This window comes from Gorilla gorilla, chromosome 16, assembly GCF_029281585.2.
Source record: "Gorilla gorilla gorilla isolate KB3781 chromosome 16, NHGRI_mGorGor1-v2.1_pri, whole genome shotgun sequence".
In the NCBI taxonomy this organism is placed as follows: domain Eukaryota; kingdom Metazoa; phylum Chordata; class Mammalia; order Primates; family Hominidae; genus Gorilla; species Gorilla gorilla.
The window spans coordinates 29,214,093-29,241,875 of NC_073240.2; the positions used below are offsets into that span (position 1 = coordinate 29,214,093).

Consider the following 27,783-nt stretch of genomic DNA (forward strand, 5'->3'; position numbering starts at 1 on the left):
TCACGCATCCTATGTCTGTCTCTAAAGCTGCTCCACTTCATGCAGCATGCCTCGCCGGTCTCCCCTCCGCAAAGTGTGAACCTTGGGCCTGCCCTTCAGGGCCAGGAGCGGGCTGGTGGTCAGGGACACCCGCTCAGAGGGCGGGCCCTGCAACGTGCAGGGACAGGGAAAGGCTCTATAAGGATGTTTGCTTTCCACGTCCTCACAAAATCAGCCTGCTGTATCCGGAAAACATTTTTCCCCATCCACTCATACACATAAACCTCAACGTCTTGTGTATAACCACAGAAATAAAAAGAGAAACGGCGTTCAGTCACGTGAGGGAAGGAAAAGGCATCACTCACTCTCTTCTTGGAGAAGTGAATCAGAAATCCCTGAGAAAAGAAAGCTGGGTACCTTTTTTTGGAGTTCCTGGATATTGGTCTCCCAATTTTTGTCCTCTTGTGAGATCTGTCTAAAAGAGAAAAGAAGAGACTCATTACTTCCCTGGTCATGCTGCGCGGTGAGATCGGGGAGCAGCAGTCCCCAGCGCTTCGTGCCTGGACGCGGTCTGTGGCTTGGAGCCTGGCTGGCAGGACTAGTCATGGGGGGCCGGTGGGGCTTCATTTGTTGGCTGGAAAAGGTGCTCACTCTCTATTTTCCCAAAAAAATACATATAATGACCTGAATGATGAAAGGAGTGTGTGTGAGGAGGTACGTGTGACAGCTTGCGCAGGGGAAGCTTCACGAAAACCCCGCAGCAGTGTGTGGAGGAGGGCAGCAACCGTCAGTCTCTTTATTTTCCTCTTTATGCACACTTCTACGGTCCTGAATCTCTTTGTTTCCAAAATGAGGGCACTGAACCTATACAACTATTACAACCAACTAAAGAAAAACGTGGTAAAAGAAATGTCACTTGCTTTAATGTTGATTTTTATCAATTGATGATCACTTCCACGCCTGAAATCCTAGGACTTTGAGGGGCCGAGGGGGAAGGATCACTTGAGGCCAGCAGTTGGGGAAGATCGGCTTTGAAGTCTTTTCTGTCCGTGCTGCTCCTGCCGGGGTGGTCTCCTCCCGCCTGTTTCAGCCCCTTCAGTGGCTCCCACTTGCCTCTCCTTTTTCATGTTTCTGACTCAGCCCACCCCTCCTGGCTGACTTCCTCCCACACCAATTAGGGAAAAGGGGCTGCACAATGAAGAATGCAGTTTTAGTATCAAAGGAGGCTGACCACACAGGCAGTCTGGGTTGTAAGAAATCACAGCAGACACAGTCGAATGATTCTAAGGACAATTTTTAAAAAGAAAATGTAAAAATAAGACTTGCAGGCCGGGTGTGGTGACTCACATCTATAATCCCAGTACTTTGGGAGGCCGAGGCAGGCGGATCACCTGAGGTTGGGAGTTCGAGATCAGCCTGACCAACATGGAGAAACCCCGTCTCTACTAAAAATACAAAATTAGCCAGGAGGGTTGGTACATGCCTGTAATCCCAGCTACTCAGGAGGCTGAGGCAGGAGAATCGCTTGAACCCAGGAGGCAGAGGTTGCAGTGAGCCGAGATCATGCCACTGCACTCCAGCCTGGGGAACAAGAGCGAAACTCTGTCTCAAAAATATAAAACCTGCAGAGCTCGACCTTGCTTTAGGACACCCTCATGGTAATCTGCTTCTCAGCAACTGTGTGGCCTTGGGAAGCCACGCCCTCCCCAGGTCTGTTTCCTCATGTGTGACTAACACCAGAGGAGCTGATGGGAACGTGGTGAGCCTCAGAGCCCACGTTTCCTCATGTTTGTAACCTGAGATGCACTGAGTGTGTCTTTAACACCCAACACCAGCACAATTTATTCCATCTTTAGTTTATGAAGCGTCTCCTTTAAGATCTGTGCTTGCTGCCAAAGTTGGTCATTCTTTCCCCAGCCTGTAACTCAGGGGCTCCCTGTGGCCTGAGGACACTGGTCCTGCTGCTCCAGCATTACTGGGCGAGATGGGTCCCAGGCCGGGGATGAAGCCAATGGCACTGAGCCGGCACTTCATCCCGGGATTGTGTGGGACTCCGTGTGACTGCCTGTGAATCCTCCCACTAACAGACCAGACCTTGAGACACCCATGCAGGGTGACCCCTCAGTGCGCAGCGAATGGCAACATGAAAGACCATTCTAGATTTTGTTCATAAGGGTTCACATTTCCCCTTGCCTAGATGGACATCTCCACCCCCTCTCAGCTCAGCTGTGGGGACGCTTCAGCTTCAGCATCCCTTGGGGGGTCACCAGGCTCCTGCTTCTTCTGTCTGAGCTTCCAGAACAAAGACTGCTTGGAACTCAGCACCATGTCATAGCAAGGAGAAAAACTACCAATTCATGGTTACCCTTTAAGTCTCAGCTTCGATTAACAACGAATGCCAGGAAACAAATTGAGTGGGGCTTTCATATTCTTTCAGGTGCCTGAAAATCAATTGCTGGCAGAATATTTTGTCAGATTAGTCTTTGCATTAATGGTTTTTGGTTTTTGTCGTGCAACAATTACAATGTAGAGAGATGGGACAGCCCAGTGGTTGACAGTGTGAGCTCCATCCCCAGTGCCACTCCTTCCAAGCTGCACAACCCTGGGCACGCTGCTCAAATTCTCCGAGCCTCTGGTTTTGTGTTGTTTTTTTGGTCCTTAAACTCGGCTGTGTACCCCCTGCAGAGCTCAGTGAGGGTTAGATAAAATGTACTATAAGAGGCTTAGCACAGTGTGCATCACCTAAATATCACGTATTAGTATACAGCTAATGTCGCTATTTTGTAGGCCCATGGAATGTTCTGCTGCACACCAAGCACAGTCTGAGCAGGACCCCGCCCGGTACCTGTGGAATGTGTGCAGCCTCCGGGCGAGCAGGTGCTCCAGTGCCAACACCTTCCCCAGCAGCAGACGGCGCACAGCCGTCTCCTCGCGGCTGGCCGGGCTGATGCGCTGAGCAGTCAGGCGCCAGACATGAATCTCGTGCTTCAGTTCTGCAGAGAAAGGAAGGCGAAGCTTGGGTCTCCCATGACCTCAGATATCAGCAACACCCTCCTCTGTTCCCCACACAGTCGATGCCTGACAGAGCAGACACACACTCGAGACGCGTAGGTAGCCCAGGGTCACCCAGAGCTTCTCAGCACCTGAGCTATTGCAATGGAGCCCAGACGACAAAGCCGACATTTAAAAATTATCACAAATTGCAAGGACAAAAAACCAAATGCCACATGTTCTCACTCATAGGTGAGAATTGAACAATGAGAACACTTGGACATAGCAAGGGAAACATCACACACCAGGGCCTGTTGTAGGGTGGGGGTAGGGGGCAGGGATAGCATTAGGAGATATACCTAATATAAATGACGAGTTAATGGGTACAGCACACTAACATGGCACATGTCTACCTACGTAACAAACCTGCACGTTGTGCACATGTACCCTAGAACTTAAAGTGTAATAAAAAAAAAATTATCACGAAAGCGAAGTAACACAATTTCAACACTTTCAGTGAAGAATAAATTCCTTTCTTGAACAAACACATCAAAGCTAGCACCCAACAACCTTTCCCCTTCTTGCAGGAAATATTTCGGATCTGCTTCCAGCCAAAATCTAGACATTGTTCAATCTTTGAGGGGTTTCAGGAGCAGATCTAGTGAAAATTGAAAACACAAGTGTAATTCTCAGGAGAAGGTGCTCAGGGCTCTCCAGCAGGGCATTTGGTAAGCAGCAGAAGACAGGGAGGCGCCCTCCAACCAGGCGCCACTGAGCTGTCTCTGACACAGGCGAGAGAGAGAGGTAGATGACTTGATGAGATGCTGAAATCTATAGAATGAGCAGAATTTTCACCCATCACTGAATTCAGACACCTTTTGATAGAGAAGAGTAGAGAGGAAATGATGTGTCAATTCATTGCCTCTTAAGATATTCAAATATTTCATGAAAACCTACATTTAACCTCTATTTTACTGTTAAAAACATTACATATGTTTCTCAAAATATCCATTAAAAGAATATAAGAAAGCACAATATTTTCATGAACCATCCCTTACGTGCAATGCTCCACACTGCCTATCGCAAGAATTAAAGATAGGATGAAAAGACAAAGCCTTTCAAGCAGGCGCTGGGGCACTGGAAGAGCAGCTCGGGGCAGATTCAAGGCATGGTGATCACCCGAAGACCTGGGAAGCAGCATGAACATCGTGGGTTCAGTGGAATGGGAAAACGCCACCTTTTAAGCCCCTTCTGTTCAGTACGTGAGTGCTCATCACCCACTGCGTGGCAGACCTACTGCAACAACAAAGATGAGTTAGGCAGAGGGAGGCAGTCTGGAAACGAAGCATGTCGTGACTCAGAGAGAATGCGCAGAGCCTGGGAGCACCAGAACTATTTCAGTTAGCACATGGCTTTCTCTAAAGCTTCAGCCCTACCAAGACGAAAACCTTTAGAACTAAGATACATAATATGTTTTCATTCAGTACATATGGATGCTTTGTAGCTTACTAAAATAAAAGGAACTTGGGTATAATTCAAAGCCCTCTTCAGAGAAACAGATCCAAAATTTCCTCTTGAAAAGTCTCACACTTTGTTAAACCACCTATGAGGCTATGATAACATAAAAAGAAAGGGGAAGAGGAAGTGAAGGAAAAAACTAATGAACTCACTCTCTGAAACACTGAACACAAAAACACCATCTGTGGAAGGTCTCCAATGTAAGTTCAGACAGAGCCCGTATTTCATCCAGTGCTCTAAATCTTGCTAAAAGCCCGTCCATAAAGTACCAGAGACTTTCCAGCCATTCTCTAAAGGCATCACGGTGAAGGGCCACTTTCTGAAGCAGCTGATCAGCTTTAAAGTGCTCACACATCTGCATGGTTCATCTCTGGTGCCAGCCCCTGGGTGCGGGCTGGAAGTCTCTCCATGCCCTTATGTTTGGAGAAGCAAAGCCTGGGAACCAAGGCTATGTTGGTGGAGCTGGCCTCCCAGTCTCTGTGCGACTACTGCAGGTGCTTACTCTCCAGTGGAGCCTCAGCCACCTTCATGCACACCCAGCACCTACCTGCCTTCTAACTCATAAAACCAAAAGGAAGTGCTGCTCCACTCAGATCAACCCACGCATTAATACTCAGGTAGTACACTTTTGTATTCCTAGTTGTGGAATGTAATATACAAATTATGAAGGAATTTAGTCGGGAGGGATTTTGCCCAGAAGGGTTCACCCAGAACTCAGTTTACCAAAACCTGTCCATGTATCAGTTCCCAGGCTTCCTCTGCACCTCCTCTGTCATTTCCCCACCCTGTCTACTCTGCTGAGGTCCAAGACCATAGACCCAGCTGGCTACCCAATATTTCCCTCTGAACCCTGTGCTGCAAACTCATAGCTAAACACTTTATCTTCCTCCCATAAAGTTTCTCTCCTACCCTTACCTTCTTAGTTTTTATATAATGCAATTGCTCTTCCAGGCACACAAGACTGAAATGTCATCCTGGTCTTGTCAATATCATTCTCTTTTATATTTCCACATTAACATTATTGTGTCACAGGTGTCAGATCTGTGTTTGATGCTAAAGGATAAAATTTCATTGGTAAGTTACAAGATGGCCTTCCAAAACTGGAAAGAGATATAAGATATATCATAGATAAACATACGCTAGGGTAGTGTGAGCCTCAGGAGCCGCCCAGGATATGCTGGCGCAGCTCTTGCCTTGTCTGCTTCTTCCTGTCCTAGGTTATCTGCTTGTCCAGGCCTCACCCTCTCACATTTCTTAATTCTTATTGTTCCTTAGTAACCTTTAACTAAGTCACTTCCTATAAACCTGCCCCTGCTTAATCATAAAACACCATTTGCTCTATCTATCTATCTATCTATCTATCTATCTATCTATCTATCTATCTATGTATCTATCTCCCACCTGTAATCCTAGCACTTTGGGAGGCCAAGGTGAGCAGATCACCTGAGGTCGGGAGTTCGAGGCCAGCCTGGCCAATATGGTGAAACCCCGACTCTACTAAAATACAAAAAAAATAGCTGGGCATGGTGGCAGGTGCCAGTAATCTCAGCTACTTGGAAGACTAAGGTAGAAGAATCGCTTGAACCAAGGAGGTGGAGGTTGCAGTGAGCCAAGATTGCTTCACTCCACTCCATCCTGGGCATGACAGAGCAAGGCTCCATCTCAAAAAAAAAAAAAATGGTAACAAAAGCCAAAATTGACAAATGGGATCTAATTAAACTAAAGAGCAAGAGAAACTACCATCAGAGTGAACAGGCAACCTATAGAATGGGAGAAAATTTTTGTAATCTATCCATCTGACAAAGGGCTAATATGCAGAACCTACAAAGAACTTAAACAAATTTACAAGAAAAAAACAAACAACCCCATCAAAAAGTGGGCAAAGGATATGAACAGACACTTCTCAAAAGAAGACATTTATGCGACCAACAAACATATGAAAAAAGGCTCATTATCACTGGTCATTAGAGAAATGCAAATCAAAACCACAATGAGATACCATCTCACTCCAGTTAGAATGATGATCATTAAAAAGTCAGGAAACAACAGATGCTGGAGAGGATATGGAGAAATAGGAACACTTTTACACTGTTGGTGGAACTGTAAACTAGTTCAGCCATTGTGGAAGACAGTGTGGCAGTTCCTCAAGGATCTAGAACCAGAAATACCATTTGACCCAGCAATCCCATTACTGGGTATATAACCAAAGGATTATAAATCATTCTACTATAAAGACACATGCACACGTATGCTTATTGCAGCACTGTTCACAATAGCAAAGACTTGGAACCAACCCAAATGCCCATCAGTGACAGACTGGATAAAGAAAATGTGGCACATATACACCATGGAATACTATGCAGCCATAAAAAAGGATGAGTTCATGTCCTTTGCAGGGACATGGATTAAGCTGGAAACCATCATTCTCAGCAAACTAACACAGGAACAGAGAACCAAACACTGAATGTTCTCACTCATAAGTGGGAGTTGAACAATGAGAACACATGGACACAGGGAGGGGATCATCACACACCGGGGGCTGTCGGAGGGTTGGGGGCTAGGGGAGGGATAGCATTAGGAGAAATACCGAGTGCAGACGACAGGTTCATGGGTGCAGCAAACCACCATGGCATGTGTATACCTATGTAACAAACCTGCACATTCTGCACATATATCCCAGAACTTAAAGTGTAATTAAGAAATAAAATAAAATAAATAAAAATAAAAATAATTTAAACATTTTTAAATTAATTAATTAAAATAAAACAAAATAAATCTATTTCCCAGATGATAGGAAGATGACTGATATTTATCTAGCTATCGTCTTCCTAGATCTATCATTTCCTAGATTAGATGATAGATTACAGATAGATAAATAGAAGATAGACAGATAAATTCCTTCTTTCAAATATCCAGTAGTTCCCCGTGGCCTGTAGAATAAAGCTAAAGATGTCAAAGATCTTCAGAGAAGACTCAAAACCCCAAATGCCCAGCACCATTGTGAGCTCTGATTCTGCCATATAAGTTTCAACTCTTTGTCTTTGCCACCCTAGCCTCTTACTAGGAGACATCATCAGATATCCCATCTCTTCCCTCTCTATCAGCCTCTATCTTTCTGAGCTTCTCAACCAACTTCTGATGGTATTACTTAGAGTGGCCACATACACGTTACAAACAGGCAAAGAAAGTGCCGTGTGGGATGTGCTCTCACACAGGTGATGGCTTCCAGGGAAGCCTAGAGTAGTGAGCTCAGAGCTGGGAATCTCAGGAGAAGAAGCCTAGGCCAGAAAGAGAGAAATGGAACTATACTAGTATTAAGTTCTTCTACTGTATGTTAGGTGGTATAATATTGCTCAAAGTTAGTGGTATAATAGTCACTAAAATCACAAAACAGAATTAAAGCCCAAAAAAGTAACAACCAACAGAGGAGAAAATATAGAATATATTTAAATACTCAATTAATTCAAAAGAAGGCATAAATGAAGAAAAGGGTAATAATGAAGCACAAATACAAAACAATAATATGATGTTACACTTAAATTCAATCGCATCACTAAGCACATTAAATATAAATGGTCTAAGAGATAGACTATCAGAGTAGATAAAAAATCAAGATGCTAATATATGCTGCTTACAAGAACCGTACTTTAAAGATATAAATAAGTTAAAAGTAAAAAGATGGAAAAAGATATATCGCACTAACACTAGTCAAGAGAAAAATGAAATTGTTATATTAACAACAAAGTATATTTCAGAGCAAAGAATATTAACACGGATTGCAAAGATTGTTTTTATAATAAGGTGTTAATTCATCAAGATGAAAGAACAACCCTAAATATTTATGTGCCCTAATAGTAAACTTTTAAAATGCATAAAGCAAAATAATACAATTACAAAGAGAAATAAACAAATCTATAATCAACCTTAGACACGTCTGTATCCATCTCTCAATAGTTAAACAAGTAGATAGAAAATCAGCAAGAATATAGAATACTTGAATAACATTATCAGCCAATCTGACCTAAGCTACATAATTGACATCACTGAACATCCCTCCTAACAAGAGCAGAATACATTTTCATTTCTAGTGCACACAGAATGTTTACAAAGGTAGACCACATTCTATAGCCATACAAGCCTCAATAAATGTTAAAAGATTCAAGATTTATGAAATATATTCTCTTACTACAGTGGAACTAAATTAGGTAACTGCAAAAACTTTCCCAAATACTTGGAAGGTATATAAACCATCTAAATTATCCAAGGATCAAAGAAAAAATAAAAAGATGCATTATAAGATAATTTGAACTGAACGAAAATGAAATAAAAATAATAAATTAGTGAGAGGCCACTAAAGTAATACTTAGAAGGAAATTTAGAGCACTAAAGGCCTGTATTAGAAAATAAGATGCACATAAAATCAATAACCTTAGCCTCCACTTTAAAAAACCAGTGAAAAAAATAAGTAAGCCCGAAAGTAAGCAGAAAAAAAAAAAAATAAAGAGAACAATAGACAGTATTAAAAGAGAAAAACATTGTGGAGAAAAATCTATATAATCAAAAGCTGGTTCTTTGAGATCAATAAAATTGATAAACCAACCAAAGAGAGAGAGAAGACACAAACTATCAAACTATCAACATCAGGAATGAGAGATATGACATTATCAAAAATTTGATAGCCCTTAAAAGGATAATGAAAGAATATTATGAACAATTTTATAACAATACATTCAACAACTTAGATTAAATGGATAAATTCCTTGAAAGACTCCAACTACCAGTCAACACTCAAGGAGAAACAGATAACTTGAATAGCCATCCCTATATGTATATTAAGGGATTTGAATTTGTAGTTAAAAACCTTTCCACAAAAACATCCAGGCCTATAAATGTCCAAATAAACATTTAAGAAAAAAGTAATAGCAATTCTACAGAAATTCTTCCAAAAAATTGAAGATGAGGAAATATTTCCGTATTCCTCCTATGAGGACAACAAAAAAGACATTACAAGAAAGGAAACTACAATCAAGATCCCTAATGTACACAAAAACAAAATGCTAAACAAAGTATTAGCAAGAAGCAGCATGAGTTGAACATTTGGTGATCAGAGGGATAGGCTCTGGTGATTATTGTTCTTTTCACCATGTAAGTCATGCTCTCTCCCATTCTGAACACCTGGCAGGCTGGCCTGTCCTGGTCCCTTGTGACTGGATGGGGCCTGCCTGTGTCACTGGATGGCAGAATGGGTCCATGCTATTCTCTTTGCCTTCAAGGCTGGCTGCTCAGGACTCTAAGAACAGATGATGATCAGGGCCCCCGCCAGTCCACTGGGGATGGGGCGGGGGGTACAAAGCCAACACAAGGAAGAAAACACAGTTCTGGAAGTCACTGAGATTTCAGGGTTACTTTTTCACTGAAACATAACCAAGCCTGTTCTGACAATGCTCTGTACACCACCACAGGCCTGCTAAACTCAGATCTCTTGAACGGGGCTTGGGAATCTGCAGTTTTACCCACCACTCCAAATTTGGAGCCCTCTAAGCCCCACAGTGGCACACAGCAATCACCCCACCCTGCACTGCTGGTCTTAGCCCTGCCATAGGGTTCCTGCATCACCAGGTGTGTCCGCTTCCAACCATCCCTCCCCACGTCCCTCGAAGCTTTTCTCTGTTCCTTACTCAGGAATGGTGAGGAATTGATTACAGAGATTATTTTCTATGTGTCTAAATCTGTGTATCCCAAATTCATCTCAAGATTAGACTCTTCAGGACAGCTTACTAACAACACAGAATTCCTGGGGATGACGCTGGAAATCTGCATACACAACAATTGTCCCAGGTCACTGTGATCACCAGGGAGGTTGGGAGAGGCTGGCATAGTTGGGCAGGATGACGGTTGAGCTCTCCACTAAGGCACAGCTGTGCACACACAAGCTCCAAGAGACAGGACAATTATCCACCACGATCACAGTCTCCTTCACTCTCCCTTAGTTCTAACATTTTCATCAGAAAAAGAAACCTATATATTAATTTATCTTACTTTGCATATATTAGTTGATTATAAAACATTCTAAACACCTCTAACTAGTTGTTATGGGTTGAACTAGGTCCCAGCCCCCAGGTAAGATGAGTAGATATTCCCAAGAACAAGCTTGTTTTGACAGATGAATCCTGAGGAGGAATGCAAAACAATGTTTTCTTACTGAGATTTTTTAAATACTCAAATTCTGAATAACATGAAAGTCACACAGATCTGTCTTGGACAGTCAGCATTGGAGGAACTGGAGTATGGCAGGACCACGTCGTGGCCTCCAGCCATCCATGTGGAAATGGAACCTGCGTATCTTATCCAGAACAAAGACAAACTGAGATCCTGTAAAACACAGGCCAGCAGAATCACAAAGGCTGAGAGAGATCAACATGCAATCCGTGAGCTCTACAAATTCCCGAAGAAGAGCGCCTTCATCTGCTGAGCTCTGGTTGCCTGATGCCCCTGTTACCCAGGCAACCTGCACAGCATCCACATTCTGGACCTCGTCAAGGAAAGGCTGCTTGTTTCCCAAATAATCTATTGGTCCTAATATATTCTAATCAGTAATGATCTCAGTAAAACATCTACTAAAGTGTTTTAGTGATGAAAATGCAAAACGATAAGATGGCCCTAAGCCCTCATCCTGCTGGCTGGTGCTCAGCATCTGCTGTTTGTTTGTTTGTTTGTTTTTGAGACAGAGTTTCACTCTGTCGCCCAGGCTGGAGTGCAATGGCACAATCTCCACTCACTGCAACCTCCACCTCCTGGGTTCAAGCAATTCTCCTGCCTCAGCCTCCTGAGTAGCTGGGATTACAGCCCTGTGCCACCATGCCCGGCTAATTTCTGTATTTTTAGTAGAGACGGGGTTTCACCATGTTGGCCAGGCTGGAGTCGAACTCCTGACCTGATTCAGGTGATCCGCCCACCTTGGCCTCCCAAAGTGCTGGGATTACAGGCGTGAGCCACCGTGCCCAGCCTAGCATGTGCTCTTGATTGACAGGGCCCATCACCTCCTGTGCTGGGTTATGTTGCTGTTATTTCCAGTCATATTTAAGACTCAAGCTATGATACACTATTAGAGCACTGCAGTCTATATGTTAGTGTATTTGTACCATATACACGTGGCTTTAGGGGGTTATGACATGTGAGTTGTACATGGTGGCCATTACTTCCCACATTTTACCACAGTACACTTCACAGAAAACTAAAGAGGCACAGCTCATGATAGCAGCCCTGAAAACAGTGTATACTAGAAGGTGGATGTGGAGAGTCACTGGTATTGAGCATCCAGCAACCCATCAACAGATACTTCCTGATAAGAACTTCTCCTGGTAAACAAACAATATTATGGTCATGAAATCTGAGCCTACATGAGGTTGCACTTGTACTCACCAACAATCTCACTGGGTTCCTTGTTATAAAGCTTTCTGTTCCAGTAAAGGAGTCTGAGGAGCGGAAAGCAGACCAGGAGAACAAGGCAAATCCCAATGAACATGTGTGCAGTGAATCCGGCAAAGTCCAGGCCCTGGAAATAAACAAGGGGACATGAAATGGCAGCCCAGGCATGGTGGCTCACGCCTGTAATCCCAGCACTTTCCGAGGTGGGTGGATCATGAGGTCCGGAGATGGAGACCATCCTGGCTAACACAGTGAAAACCTGTCTCTACTAAAAAATACAAAAAATTAACTGGGCGTGGTGGCGGGTGCCTGTAGTCCCAGCTGCTCGGGAGGCTGAGGCAGGAGAATGGAGTGAACCCGAGAGGCGGAGCTTGCAGTGAGCCGAGATCGCGCCACTGCACTCCAGCCTGGGCGACAGAGCGAGACTCCGTCTCAAAACAAACAAACAAAAAGAAATGGCAGACGGGCCTTTCCTCCGCACAGGCAGCAGCTCCCCGAGTCAGAGTCCAGGGAGGGCCAGAGCCCAGGAGGGAAGGGGCTCACCAGGAGTTCCAGGACCTTAGGCAGAGGTCCTGGAGCCCAACACAAAGCCCACGAAAGACCACGGAATCCTTACCATGATTTTGAAAATTGTTAACGTTTGTTTCTTTCATGTCGAAAACCAAAAACCAATTCTTACACAAATGACAAGCCATCATAGGAAGAAACAAAAACAGGCTACCACATCTAACTCAACCTTGGCTTGGTCCATCTTCACCACTAGATTGATGCCTTCCCCAAGATAGGGTAAAAAAAGACTGAATGGGACAAAATACTAAACTATATGATAATATTTGCCCATTTAAAGGTAAGTTGAATTTTTAAACACTTCATTTAAGGCCCTGCCATCGGTTTGAAAGTGTCCTCGTGGCTGGAGAGCACAGCCCTTTGCAGGGCACTCAGGGCCCATCAGGGCTGGGATCGCTTAGAGCATGGGGACCAGCCGCAGGGACTCAAGCAGGAACCTCTCCTTCCCGGCACGCTCCCTTTGCCTGCCTAGGGCTCTGCGCGTGGCCGGCCACTGAGGGTATCTTTAGAGTTGGGCAAATCCCCACTAGGTTGATTTGTCCTGGAATAAGTCAGCAGCGTCATTGGTTGGTTCTGTTCTTTCACACACAAACGTCCTGGAATAAGTCAGCAGCATCATTGGTTGGTTCTGTTCTTTCACTGACGTCCTGGAATAAGTCACCAGCATCATTGGTTGGTTCTGTTCTTTCACTGACGTCCTGGAATAAGTCACCAGCGTCATTGGTTGGTTCTGTTCTTTCACTGACGTCCTGGAATTAGTCAGCAGCGTTATTGGTTGGTTCTGTTCTTTCACTGACGTCCTGGAATAAGTCAGCAGCGTCATTGGTTGGTTCTGTTCTTTCACAGACGTCCTGGAATAAGTCAGCAGCGTCATTGGTTGGTTCTGTTCTTTCACTGACGTCCTGGAATAAGTCAGCAGCGTCACTCGTTGGTTCTGTTCTTTCACAGACGTCCTGGAATAAGTCAGCAGCGTCATTCGTTGGTTCTGTTCTTTCACTGACGTTCTGGAATAAGTCAGCAGCGTCACTGGTTGGTTCTGTTCTTTCACAGACCTCCTGGAATAAGTCAGCAGCGTCACTCGCTGGTTCTGTTCTTTCACAGACCATGTGCTTTTACACCTTCAGCACATCTGTGCAGGCACCTCCTGAGCCCCCAGCAGGACAGATGAGGCTCTTATCCCCATGAAGCTGGCCATCTGGCAAGAACTCAAGGTCTTTTCTGTAGTGTCCATGAATCACAGGTGCCACAAAGGGAGTCAGAGGCACAGTGAAAATGCACGACCATGGGGAATGACAGGGGCAGGGTGGGAGGGACCACGGGCAGTCCAGCTCTGCCTTGGGACCCTTGGGAACCTCTTACATAGGTAGAAGGGTGGCAAGTCACAAAGAACGTTAGTGAGGATCCCACGATGGGAGTTTGGAAAATCACCTTCCAAAGGTCTGGGTTTGAGTGATTTAAACTATATTAATTGTTCCTTATTAAAATTTATGTATTTTTCCTCTCACTTTTAGAAAATATGTGAAATCACTTTCAACATTATTAAAGATACAACACAACTAGAGGCCATTATCAATGAAGTTGTGTCAAAGTTTAGAGCTTGCCAATATACAATAATCTGAAATGCTTAATCCCTTGCAGTTACCGGTACATCCAATGGTTGTCCTTGAAAACAGCAGTACAAATGACAGATGGAGCTATATAAGCTAATTCCTGGACAGATGGCAGGGAAACCACACGGAGGCGGGACTCATGGAATGCTTTGGGTGATCATATAGAAGAATTCACCACTTTCCCGATAGTTCTTCAATGGGGGTATTACATTGAATTTTGTGTTTATCTCTATAATTCATACCCCAGATATCTGAAAAAGATCCACGATACTTTTAGGGGCTTATGAAACTGTTTTAAATTCTTCTAAACTCAGAAGCAAAAAAAAAAAAAAAAAATGAACTGTTGGGTCAGAGAAAATGATTTAAACTATAGTACTAATATATTTATACACTAGCTGGGTCATGAAATGCAATTGTTAATATTTTTTTAGAGAAAATGTCCCAAGAAGACAGAAGTACCTATATCCTGAGTAATTCTTGGTCCCTCTAGAACATAATAACTATAAAGTTTTGCCCCATTTGAAATGTTGGGGCAATTGGAGAAAAAAGTGATGAGTAGATAAAAGAAAAAAAAAAAGTAAGGAGGTCCTGGGTGTCCGTCCACAGCAAAATGACATAGCACTGAGTGAAGCATTTGGTTGCTACTAGACTTGTGATGGGTGGATTCATCAAAAGAGCAATGATAAGGGAAAAATCCAAACTGATCACTTTAGGAAACAGGTAGATGCAGTGTGCAGTGGGATGCAGATGTTTGCACTAAGCTTATTAGGTGCAGGTATCTGGGCCACCCTGCTGCTTTTACGTGCCTCTGTAATTTCCTAGACTCTCCTCTGTGTTCCCAGTAACAAAACCATCCACCAGCACACTCATATCAATTCAGCGCCTAAATGCGCTCTTTCTGCTTCAAGGTGCCACTTCTGCTTTGTATTGTTTTATTATAGGCTCCACTCAGTCATTTTCTTCTTAATTTTCCCCACTGTCCTCATTTGATGGATTAAATGGCCAAATATTAGGCACGTAAACCAAACAAAAGAGGAACCCTCAATCAGATCAGAACATTCCCAGATTCATAATCTACATACATTTAAGGGGACACGCCTGAGGGACTTCTGGCCCACCAATATCATTTTCTAGGAATGACGCTTCAGGCTAGCTCTGTGACAAGTCAAAATGGTCCATTAGGTTGCAAAGGAGGGGCTCAAGCCAAAATGATTTCTTGAATTCTTCCATGTGAAAATTAAAAAAAAAAAAAGCTTCTTATTAAGTGTTTAGCTGAATCTGTTGAATATTTTAGTAAAATATGCATGGTGTAATTTGAAAATATAATCCTGTCTAGGTGGCCAGTAAGGAGAGGACCCAGCACTGCAGGAATGCGTGTGGGCCGGACGGGGGTGTGGGTCTCGCTGCCTGTGAGGGATCCATCAAGCATAGGTGCAGGGGTCCTGGCACACATGGATCTAAATTAGGAAGAGCCTCTGGCAGAGACACAGATCCCAGCATGCTGAAAACGGAGCAAGCCACGGAGGGTATGAGCTTTGCTAGCCAGTGCGGATCTGAGAGGAGAAAAAGGTCAAAAACGAAGACCCCTGAGCCCACAGATATTAAATAGGTGTGTGGAAACCAACAAACCAAAGAAAACCCATAAAGGAAATTCAGAGGGGGCCAGAGAGGCAGAGCAGGGCCCACAAGAGAGAGACACTGTCTCAATTATCACCCAAGGGAGTGGGGGAAAAGCAGTAGTGGAGGAGAAGCCAAAGAACTTCACAGCACATGCAGCATGGCAGGAACGCAGGAAAAACGCCCCAGCAGGCACGGCATGGTGGGAAAATATGAAGAAGGTCCCAGCACACACAGCATGGTGGGAAAATGTAAAGAATGTCCCAGCACGCACAGCATGATGGGAAAACATAAAGAACGTCCCAGCATGCACAGTATGGCAGGGAAAGCCTGAAGAACGCCCCAGCACGCACGGCATGGTGGGAAAACATTAAGAATGTCCCAGCATACGCAGTATGGCAGGGAAAGCCTGAAGAACGCATGCTGGGAAAACGTGAAAAACATCCCAGCATACACAGAATGTTGGGAAAACATAAATAACATCCCAGCATGCACAGTATGGCAGGGAAAGCCTGAAGAATACCCCAGTACGCATGGCATGGTGGGAAAACGTGAAAAACGTCCCTGCACACATGGGATGGTGGGAAAACAGGAAGAACGTGGCAGCACCCACGGCATGTTGGGAAAACGTAAAGAACGTCCCAGCATGCACAGTACGGCAGGGAAAGCCTGAAGAACTCCCCAGCAAGCACGACATGGTGGGAAAACGTGAAAAATGCCCCAGCATGCAAGGCATGGTGAGAAAACATAATTATAATGTCCCAGCATGCACAGTATGGCAGGAAAGCCTGAAGAACGCCCCAGCATGCCTGGCATGGTGAGAACACGGAAAGAATGTCCCAGCATGCAAGACATGATGGGAAAACGTGAAGAACGCCCCAGCACGCATGGCATGATGGGAAAACGGGAAGAATGTCCCAGCAAGCCCAGCGCACAGTATAGTGGGAAAAGTATAAAAAGCATCCAAGTACACAACGTGGGGCATGAAGGGAAACCTGTCTTCTTAGAAAGATGCCATTCAGAACCATAGGGGCACGCTTCCCTCAAGAGACTTTTCAGGTATTCTTTTAAAGATAGTTGAATAGTTTTGTTCACCATGGTGAGTCTCTGTAGAACAGGCATAAAGGAGCAAATGTAACCAGCAAAGTAAAACTTTATCCTGTCAGCTTGTTAGGAGCTGAAGGTGCAGTGGGTTGGTGCGCGTGGATGCTACAGCCAGGCCGACTCATGCTTACCCAAGGGAGGCTTGTGGCTGGGGAATAAGTGGTTGTCCATGTGTGGATCCTGGAGGCCCTCCCTACCTACCTGTCCAGTGCTGGAAATTCCACCGACAGAGAGTTATCCCAAGAGACCTGAGAGACCTAAGCCTCGTGCAGCAATGGTAGGTGGCAAGAACTTTCCTCACAACTTCCTGTCGTTTCTGCCTAATGCTTGGGAAATGTGGACGAGTTTTCAGATGTGACTTCTTTACTGTTCCAAACTCTAGTGCTGATTTGTTTATTATTCCTCCGAACTACATAAGTATTCATTTTCTTTGTGAATTTTTTTTCATTAGCTTTAGGGGTGCAAGTGGTTTTCGGTTACATGGATAAATTATATACTGGTGAAGTCTGGGATTTTAGTGCACCTGTCACCATAGTAGTGGACATTGTACATAATATGTAGTTTTTCATCCATCAACCCCTCCTGACCTCCCCTCTTCCTAGTCTCCAATGTTCTCATTACCAGTGTATGCCTTTGCATACTCACAACTTAGCTCCCACTTATATGTGAGAACATGCGGTATTTGCTTTTCCATTTCTGAGTTTCTTCACTTAGAATAACGGCCTCCAGTTCCATCCAAGTTGCTGCAAAAGACATTAGTTCATTCTTTTTTATGGCTGAGTAGTATTCTATGGTGTATGTGGGTGTATATACACGCATATCTCTCTCTCTCTCAAATTTTCTTTATCCACTTATCTATTGATGGGCATTTAGGTTGAGTCCATATCTCTGCAGTTGTGAATTGTGCTGTGATAAACATAAGTGTGCCGGTGTCTTTTTGATATAATGACTTATTTTCCTTTGGGTAGATACCCAGTGACTGGATTGCTGGATTGAATGGTAGATATACTTTTAGTTCATTGAGAAATCTCCACAGTATTTTCCATAAGGGTTGTATTAATTTACATTCAAACCAGCAGTGTATAAGCATTCCCTTTTTACCACATCTGTGCCAACACCTATTGTTTTTTGACTTTTTAATAATGGCCATAATGGCCATTCTGGCTGTAATAAGATGATATCTCATTCTTTTAATTTGTATTTCCCTGATGATTAGTGATGTTCAGCATTTTTTCATGTTTCTTGGCCAGTTGCATATCTTCTTCAAAAATGTCTACTCATGTCATTTGCCTACTTTTTATTGGGATTATTTTTTTTCTTGCTAATTTGTTTGAGTTTCTTATAGATTCCGGATATTAGTCCTTTGTCAGATTCATAGTTTGCAAACATTGTCTCCCATTCTGTAGGTTTTCTGTTTACTTTGATGGTTATTTTCTTTTTTTTTTCTTTTTTTTTTTTGAGACAGAGTCTCTCTTTGTCACCCAAGCTGGAGTGCAGTGGTGCGATCTCGGCTCACTGCGACCTCTGCCTCCCTGGTTCAAGTGATTCTCCTGCCTCAGCCTCCCGAGTAGCTGGGATTACAGGCATGCACCACCATGCCCAGCTATTTTTTTATTTTATTTTTAGTAGAGATGGGGTTTCACCGTGTTGGCCAGGCTGGTCTCTAACTCCTGACCTCAAGTGATCCTCCCACCTTGGCCTCCCAAAGTTCTGGGATTACAGGCATGAGCCACCATGCCCAGTCTGCATTAGCTTTTCAGTTTAATTAGATCCCATTTATTTTTGTTTCTGCAGCATTTGTTTTTGGGGTCTTTGTCCTAAATTCTTTGCCTAGGTCAGTGTCCAGAGGAGTTTTTCATAGTTTTTCTTCTAGAATTTTTATGGTTTCAAGTCTTAGATTTAAGTCTTTAATCCATCTTCAGTTATATTGTATATCGTGAGAGATGGGGATCCAGTTTCATTCTTCTACATGTGGCTAGCCAGTTTTCCCAGCATCATTTACTGAACGGAGTGTCTTTTACCCAGTTTATGTTTTTGTATACTTTGTTGAAGATCAGTTGGTTGTAAGTATTTGGCTTTATGTCTGGGTTCTCAATTCTGTTCCATTGCTCTATGTGTCTACTTTTATACTAGTACCATGCTGTTTTGGTTACTATAGCCTTTTAGTATAATTTGAAGTTGAGTAATGTGATGTCTCTAGATTTGTTATTTTTGTTTAGGATTGCTTTGGCTATTCGGGCTCTTTTTTGGTTCCATATGAATTTCAAGATTGTTTTTTCTAATTATGTGAAAAATGATATTGGCATTTTGATAGGAATTGCATTGAATCTGTAAGTTACTTTGGGCAATATGGTCATTTTGTGATACTGACTCTTCCAATCCATGAGCATGGGATGCATTTCCATTTGTTTGTGTCATCTATGATTTCTTTCAGCAGTGTTTTGTAGTTCTCCTTTTAGACATCTTTCAACTCCTTGGTTAAGTATATCCCTAGGTATTTTATTTTTTTGGTAGCTATTGTGAAAGAGATTGAGTTCTTGATTTGATTCTTGGCTTGGTCATTGTTGGTATATAGCAGTGCTACTGATATGTGTACACTGATTTTGTAACCTGAGATTTTACTGAATTCATTTATCAAATCTAGGAGTCTTGGAGGAGTCTACAGTTTTCTAGGTATAAGATCATATCAGTGGCAAACAGACATAGTTTGACTTCCTCTTTTCCAGTTTGGGTACTCTTTATTTCTTTCTCTTGTCTGATTACTCTGACTAGGACTTCCTCTTCAGGAATAATTTTAAAATTAATTTCAAACTTAAGTTTTATTTCATAATCTGTTTTCTTCCTATTTGAGTTCCTTGATGAACAACTAAACAATGCAAAATAAATATGCACATCATGTGAGGCAAATGTATGGCTGTGCTGTCACTATTGATAATGAGGCTTTATAAATTTATCTCTGCTGAAGACACTGTCCCTGAAACTATGAGTGCATCTGTGTCTCCATACAGAGAAGTATTTCCTTATCTCCAAACTACTGTGAAATAAATTAAAATCAAGGCCGGGCATGGCGGCTCATGCCTATAATCCAGCACTTTGGGAGGCCGAGGCAGATGGATCACCTGAGGTCAGGAATTCAAGACCAGCTTGGGCAACACAGTGAAACCCCATCTCTACTAAAAATATAAAAATTAGCCAGGCGTGGTGGTATGCACCTGTAATCCCAGCTACTCAGGAGGCTGAGGCAGGAGAATTGCTTGAACCCAGGAGGCGGAGGTTGCAGTGAGCCAAGATCACGCTACGAGACTCCATTACAGTTTAATTCCCAAATTCAGAGAAAGTCATTAAGTAGAAGACAAGGAATGCTGTCTTCAGTAAAATAAGGACAGTCCTAAGGTCATCTTCCCAGAGAATGTCACTTTGGCAGAAAATTGTATGACAAGCCTGGGCTGAGCCTCAGCAAGACCACAGAGTGTACTCACCTCCAGGGTCCTCACCTTTCTTTCCTACCATCATATTTAAAACCTGGATATCTTAAAAAGGCTTGTCATATGCCATGGAGGATTGTAGCAATGGTCTGACAGACTGCTCTTTGCCCTCAGTTTTCTACGTGGCTTGGTAGAAACACAGCCAGTGTCTGTCTTGGGTCACATCATATTGTTTAGTTCAGAATATTTCGATCTAGGACTGTAAGGGCAGGCTTAAAATGATGCAGTTAATTCAGATTGTGTGTAAGAAATACACCATGCCTAGGATTTTACATTAACACTAATGTGATGCTAGTCAGGAGAGTTAAACTGTTGCAGCATTCATTAAATGTTGTCATAAAAAGAAGAAAAAAAATAACAAGTTGAAAGCCAAGTTCTAAAGAATCTAATGAAGTACAGTAGCCACATCTTCACTTGAACTATTTTTCTACCTATTCTACTACAACTTAGGTTTTCCACTAGAAATTAAGGTTTTAGGTTTTACACTTACATCTATGATCCAGTTTGAGTTAATTTGTGGATATAGTGAGAGGTGTGGACTAAAGTTCATTTTTCCTGAATATGAATATACATTTGTTCCAGGACAATTTGTGGAAAACGCTATCTTGTCTCTGCTGACTTGGCTTTGCACCTTTGTCAAAAATCAGTAGTTCACTTATGTGTGGGCCTGTATCTACACTCCCTACTTTATTCCATTTATCTATTTGTCTGTCTTGATGCCAAAACCACTGTCTTGGTTACTGAGACTTTATAATAAATCTTGGTGTCAGGAAGTACTAGCCCTTTCCATTTGTTTTTGTTTTCTTTTTTTGTCATTCTGGATACTCTGAATTTCTGTATAAATTTTAGAATCAGCTTGTCAATTTCTACCCAAAGAGAAAACCTGCTACAGTTTTGATGGGGATTGCTTGAATTTATAGATTAATTTGGAAAGAATGGATAGCTTAACAATATTGAGTTTTCCAGCCCATAAACAAGGTGTACCTCTTAATTTATTTAGATCTTCTTTAATTACTCTGCAGTTTTGTAGTTTTCAGTATATAGGCCTTGCATATGTTTGGTCATATGCAATACTGAATACAGCATATGTTTTGTGCTACTGTAAGTGAAATTTTAATTTTAATTTTCAGTTATTTATTGCTAAATATAGAAAACCATTAATTTTTGTATATGGACTCCGTATCCTGTAACCTTGTCAAATTTATTTATTTCTAGGCGCTCTTTTGTGGACTGCACCAAATCTTCTACGTGGACGATTGTGTCATCCACAAATAAAGACTTTTAATTCTTCCTTACCAATATTGATGCTTTGTATTTCTTTTCTTGCATTATCACATGAGCTACAGCCTCCAATAAAATGTTGAATAAAAATAGTGAGAACAGACATCCTTGTCTTGTTTCTGATGTTAGAGGGAAATCATTCAGTTATTCTCAATGAAGTATGATGCTAGCTATAGATTCTCAGATGTTCTTTATTGGGTTGATGAATTTCTCTTTTATCCTTAGTTTCTTGAGAGATTTTATCAGTAATAGATATTGGATTTTGCCAAATGTTTTTTCTGCATCTATTGAGATGATCATATGGTTTTCTCATTTAGTTTGTTAGTATAGTAAATTACATTGATTAATATTTCAAATATAAGAATCTTCCATTCCTGGATAAATTCTACTTGGTTAAGATGTATTACCTATTTATATATTGTTAAATTGGATTTACTAATTTTTTAAATATTAAATCTATGTTCATAAGAAATATTTATCTATAGTTGCCTTTTCTCATACTGGTTTTGTCTAGTTCACATGTCAAGGCCTCATAGAATTAATTGGGAAATATTCTCACCTCTTCAATTTACTGTAAAGCTTTGTATAGAATTGGTATTATAACATTATTTTTTCCTTAACTATTTGGGAGAATTCACCAAAGAAGCTATCTTAGCCTGAGTTGTTTGTTTATGTTTGTTTTGTTCTTTGTGGGAAGGTTTTTAACTACATATTTGATTCTTTCTATAGATACAGGGCTACTCAGGTTACCTACTTCTTCTTGAGTGAAGTTTTAAAGAGTGTGTGTTTCCAAAAAATTGTTTATTTTATCTAAGTTGTCAGATAGTTTACATAGAGTTGTCCATGATCTTCTCTAAGAATAGTATTAATGTCTGTATGCTCTGTTGTAATATAACAACTCTTATTCTTGATATTAGTAACTTGAATCTTCTGTCTCATTTTCCTCATCAGCTTGGCGACATGTTTATCAACATTATTGATCTTGTCAAAGAACCAGCTTTTGCTTTCGTTGATGTTCCCTATTTTTCTAGTCTGTATATATTTTTTTCTTCTGCTTACTTTTAGTTTAATTTCTCTTTCTGATTCCATAGGATAAAGCTGAGGTTATGGATTTGAGACACATCTTTTCAAATACAGGTGTTTAGTGTTATAAATTTCCTTCTAAATACTGCTTTAGAGTAGGGACTAGCACACGTGGAGCTGGAATATAGCCATATCCATTCATTTATGTGTTGTCTATGGCTGCTTTCTTGCTATATAGTGGTGCAGCTGAGTAATTGCAATGGAGACCATACAGCCCACACGTCTATAAAATTAACTATATATGGCCTTTTAAGAAGTCTACTGACTTCTGCTATAGAGGAATCCCACAAATTTTGATATGTTCTGTTTTCACTATAATTCAACACAAAATTGCTCGGGACTGAATTGTGTTTCCCCGAAAGTACTGTGGCCAAAGCCCTACCTCGCCCCCTCAATGGGGTGGTATTAGGAGATGGAGTCTTTTGGAGGTGATAGGGCTTAGATGAGGTCATGAGGGTGGAGCCCTCACACTGGGATTAATGCCTGTATAAGAAGAGACACCAGAGAGCTTCATCTCTGCCTCTTCTCCCCACCTCCCTGCCACATGAGGACACAGTGAGAGAGCGGCCATCTGCAAGCCTGGAAGACAGCCCTCACCAGAGAATGAGATCCACTGGATCTTGAACTTTCTAGCCTCCAGACTGTGAGGAATAAATTGCTGTTATTTAAGCTGCCCAGTCTATGGTATTTGGTTATGGCATTCCAAGCTGATGAGTACAAAAATACTTTCTAATTTCAATCTCACTTTCTTCTTTGACCCTTGGATTACTGAAATGTGTGTTATTTAGTTTCCAGATATTTGAGGATTTTCCACATATCCTTGTTATTAATTTCTAATTTAATTCAACTGTGGTCACAGAAAATATTTTATATTACTTGAATCTTTTTAAATTTATTGAGATCTGTCTTATGGCCTAGAATCTATTTCGGTTAGTGTTTCAAGTGCAGTTGGAAAAACATATACATTCTTCTGATATTGAGTGGCGTTTTCTATAAATATCAACTAGGTCATATTAGTTAACAATAATGAAGTTTTCTATATCCTTGTAGATTTTCTCTCTACTTGTTCTTTCAGTTATTGTGAGAATGGTACTGAACTCTCCAACTATAATTAAGGATTTATCTATTCCTCCTGCAGTATTATCAAGTTTCACATATTTTAAAGCTCTGTCATTGGTTGTATAAATGTAATTTTTATGTTCACTATATGAATTTACCCCTTTATTATGATGAAATGTTCTTTAATCCTAGAAATATTCTTTGCTCTGCAGTCTACTTTGTCAGATATTAATATAGCCACTTTGTTCTGATGAATCTTTTGCCATTCCTTTACTTTTAACTTGTGTCTATATAGATAGATAGATAGATAGATAGATAGATAGATAGATAGATAGACATTTTTTTTTTTCTGAGACGGAGTTTCACTCGTCACCCAGGCTGGAGTGCAATGGGGTGATCTTGTCTCACTGCAACCTCCATCTTCCGGGTTCAAGCGATTCTCCTGCCTCAGTCTCCCAAGTAGCTGGGATTCCACGTGCCTGCCACCATGCCCGGCTAATATTTTGTACTTTTAGTAGAGATGGGGTTTCACCATGTTAGCCAGGATGGTCTTGAACTCTTGATCTCAGGTGATCCACCAGCCTCGGCCTCCCAAAGTGCTGGGATTACAGGCATGAGCCACTGCGCCTGGCCTTGTATCTTTATATTTTAAACGTGTGTCTTGTAAGCAGCATAATGCAGATGTTCCCTGACTTAATTTGGTTCAATTTACAATTTTTCAATTTCACAATGGTGCAAAAGCATCTCAACTTTGATGTAATGTACAATATTCAATAAGTTACATGAGCTATCCAGCACTTTATTATAAAATAGACTTTGTGTTAGATTTTGCCCAACTGTATGCTAATGTAAGTGTTCTGAGCACATTTAAGGTGGGCTTAGGCTAAGCTATGATGTTCAGTAGGTTAGGTATATTAAACACATTTTGGCTTATGATATTTTTAACTTACAATAAGTTTATCTGGATGTAATCCCAAAGTTAGGCTGAGGAGCATCTATAGCTGGATGGGGCTTGTTTGTTTGATCTGACAATCCCTGCTTTTTAATTGGGATATTTAAACTATTTATATGTTATGTAATTATTAAATATAGTTAGGTTTAACTCTTGCAATTTGTTTTATATTTGTTCCACCATTTCTTTGCTTCCTTTTGCCTTTTTTCTAAATTCCATTCCATTAAATAAATACTATTTATGATTCCACTTATATTCTTTGTTGGCAGTAGCTGTTACTCTTTGTTTTTCCTTTTAGTGGTTGCTTTAGAGTTTATCATATACATTTTTAACTTTTACGGACTACCTTCAAATTATATTAGTTTATATATACTATAAAAAATCTTACATTAATATACTTTTTTTTTTTTTTTTTGAGACAGAGTCTCACTCTTTCGCACAGGCTGGAGTGCAGTGGCACAGTCTTGGCTCACTGCAACCTCCGCCTCCTGGGTTCAAGCAATTCTTCTGCCTCAGCCTCCCGAGTAGCTGGGACTACAAGCGCGTGCCACCATGCCCAGCTAGTGGTTTTTTTTTTTTTTTTTTTTGTATTTCGAAGTAGAGACAGGTTTTAACCGTGTTAGCCAGGATGGTCTCGATCTCCACACCTCATGATCCACCCGCCTCAGCCTCCCAAAGTGCTGGGATTACAGGCATGAGCCACCGCACCTGACACATTAATATACTTTAATTTCTCCCCTTCCAGGCTTTATTTTATTGTTGTCATCAATTCTACTTACATGTTACACTACTGTTTTGTTTAAACAATTATCTCAAAGTGGCTTAATTTTTTTTTTTTTTTTTGAGACAGAGTCTCGCTCTGTTGCCCAGGCTGGATGGAGTGCAGTGGCACGATCTCGGCTCACTGCAAGCTCCGCCTCATGGGTTCACGCCATTCTCCTGCCTCAGCCTCCAGAGTAGCTGGGACTACAGGCACCCAATACCACGCCTGGCTAAGTTTTTGTATTTTTAGTAGAGATGGGGTTTCACCTTGTTAACCAGGATGGTCCTGATCTCCTGACCTCATGATCCGACCGCCTCAGCCTCCCAAAGTGCTGGGATTACAGGCGTGAGCCACCGCGCACGGCCAGTAATTTTTTAAATTATGTGAATTTACCCATGTAGTTACCCTTTTCAGTATTCTTCATGACTTTGTGAAGATCCATGTTTCCATTTGTGTTATTTTCCTTCTGCCTTAAGGACTTCCTTTAGTATGTCTTACCATGTGGGTCTGCTGCTGATGCATTCTTTTTAGCTTTTCTATATGAGAAAAAGTCTGTTTTTTGTACATAAGAAAAAGAGATTTTCACCGGGTGTAGTATTCTGAGATCACAGGTGTTTTCTTTCAGTATTTAAAGGTATTGCTCCGTTGCCTTCACACGTGCATTATCTCTAAAGAGAAATATATTGTCGTCTTTATCTCTGTTTCCTCGCCTGTAACATGTCTTTTTCTTTGGAAACTAAGATTTTCTCTTCATCTTGCTTTCAAATAATTTGATTATGATGTGCCTTACTGTAGTATTCTATGTGTTTCTTGGGCTCTGGCTTCACTGAACTTCTTGATTCTGTGGGTTTATACCATTCATAAAATTTGGAATTTAGGACCATTTTTCAGATGCCTTTTTCCATTCCCCTCTCTCCTTCAGAGATGAGAATTGCATATGTTAGGCCACTTGAAATTTTCCCATAGCTCACTAATGCTTTTCAGTCCTTGTTATTATCTTTTTACTCCATTTCATTTTGGATCTATGTCTTCACTAATCTTTCCTTATGTAATATCTAATATGCCACTAATCCCAGCAAGTGTATTTCTATCTCAGACATTGTAATGTTCATGTCCAGATGTTTGATGTGGGGCTTCTTTAATATCTTTAATGTTGCTACTTGGTGAATATCTGTAACACCATTATAATAACACTTTTAATGTCCTAGTCTGCTAATTCTAACACCTGTGCCTGTTCTACGTTAGTTTCAAATGGTTTGTATCATCGCTGTCATAGGTTATATTTTCTTGCTTCTTTACATGCCTGATAATCAGTGATTGGTTGCCAGACATTGCAAATTTTACCCTGTGTGTTGTTGAATATTTTTGTATCACTCTAAATATTCTTGACGTTTGTTCTAGGATGCAGTTAAAATACTTAGAAACAGTTTGGTTCTTTGGGGTCTTAGTTTCAAGATTTCTTAGGTGGAAGCAGAGCAGTGTTCAGTTTATAGTTAATTACCCCTCATAAGTGAGGCAAGACCCTTGTGAGTACTCTACCCGGTGCTCCATAAATTAAGAGGTTCCAGTCTGCCTGGCAGAACAGATATCATTACTATTCCTGTCGTGTGCGTCAAGCACTCATCCCTCTCATCTTTCGGGGTTGTTCTCCCCAGGTCTCATGTAGTCTCCTCGCATGAATGCACTGATCTGAACCCTCTGCTGAACACTCCAAAGGGACCCTCTGAGGATCTCTGTGGTTCAGCTGTGTCCTCTCTGGACTCTCGCTGCCCTGGTCTCCCCAGACTTTCAGCTTCATCCTCTCAACTCAGGGGGTCTCATGGGCTCGGCCAGGGTCGTCCCTCCCTGCACTGCACTCTGGAAGCTCTCTTGAGGTAGTGAGCTGGAGCAGTCATAGAGCTCACCGCATTTGTTTCCCGTCTCACAGGGATCACTGTCCCTTTGTGCCTGGTGTCCAGTGACTTGGTTACCATTGTTCCATGTGTTTTGTCTGGTTTTGGTTTATTTTTGTTTGTTTTGTTTGACTATCCCAGGCAAGAGAGTAAATCCAGGCCCTGTTACTCCATGTTGGCCAGAAGCAGAAGCTGTGCTGTCTTTTGTACTCATCTATATCCACATACAAACACTCTAGGATGCTATTTGCACCAAAATATTAAAAGAATTTACCTCTGGTTTGTGGAATTATGAATTTTTGTTGTGTGTGCATGTGCATGTCTGTGAGACTTCTGTTTTCTACCAAAACAAGTATTACTTGTTTATGGAATGAAACTAACAATACAATTTTTTTCTAAAAATACTTCTATTCCATGAGCATGAGCTCCATCCTGGGTAACAGGTGCCCCTAGC

At 41.7% G+C, this 27,783-nt stretch overlaps 1 protein-coding gene across 6 annotated transcripts in view; it reads right to left on the minus strand.

Annotated features, from left to right (window-relative positions):
- Window positions 1–27,783, minus strand: part of OCA2 (OCA2 melanosomal transmembrane protein) — a 342,139-nt gene that overhangs the window by 198,541 nt on the left and 115,815 nt on the right. For all 6 annotated transcript variants that reach the window (XR_010130936.1, XR_010130935.1, XM_004055869.5 and 3 more), the window contains 3 exons: window positions 11,911–12,043; window positions 2,825–2,972; window positions 397–454 (listed from right to left, as the gene is read on the minus strand). Coding sequence is in view for 4 of the 6 variants with exons in the window: in XM_004055869.5 (XP_004055917.5) it covers window positions 397–454; window positions 2,825–2,972; window positions 11,911–12,043 (339 nt within the window). In the remaining 2 variants the exon portion in view is untranslated. The remainder of the gene's footprint in view (window positions 1–396; window positions 455–2,824; window positions 2,973–11,910; window positions 12,044–27,783) is intronic.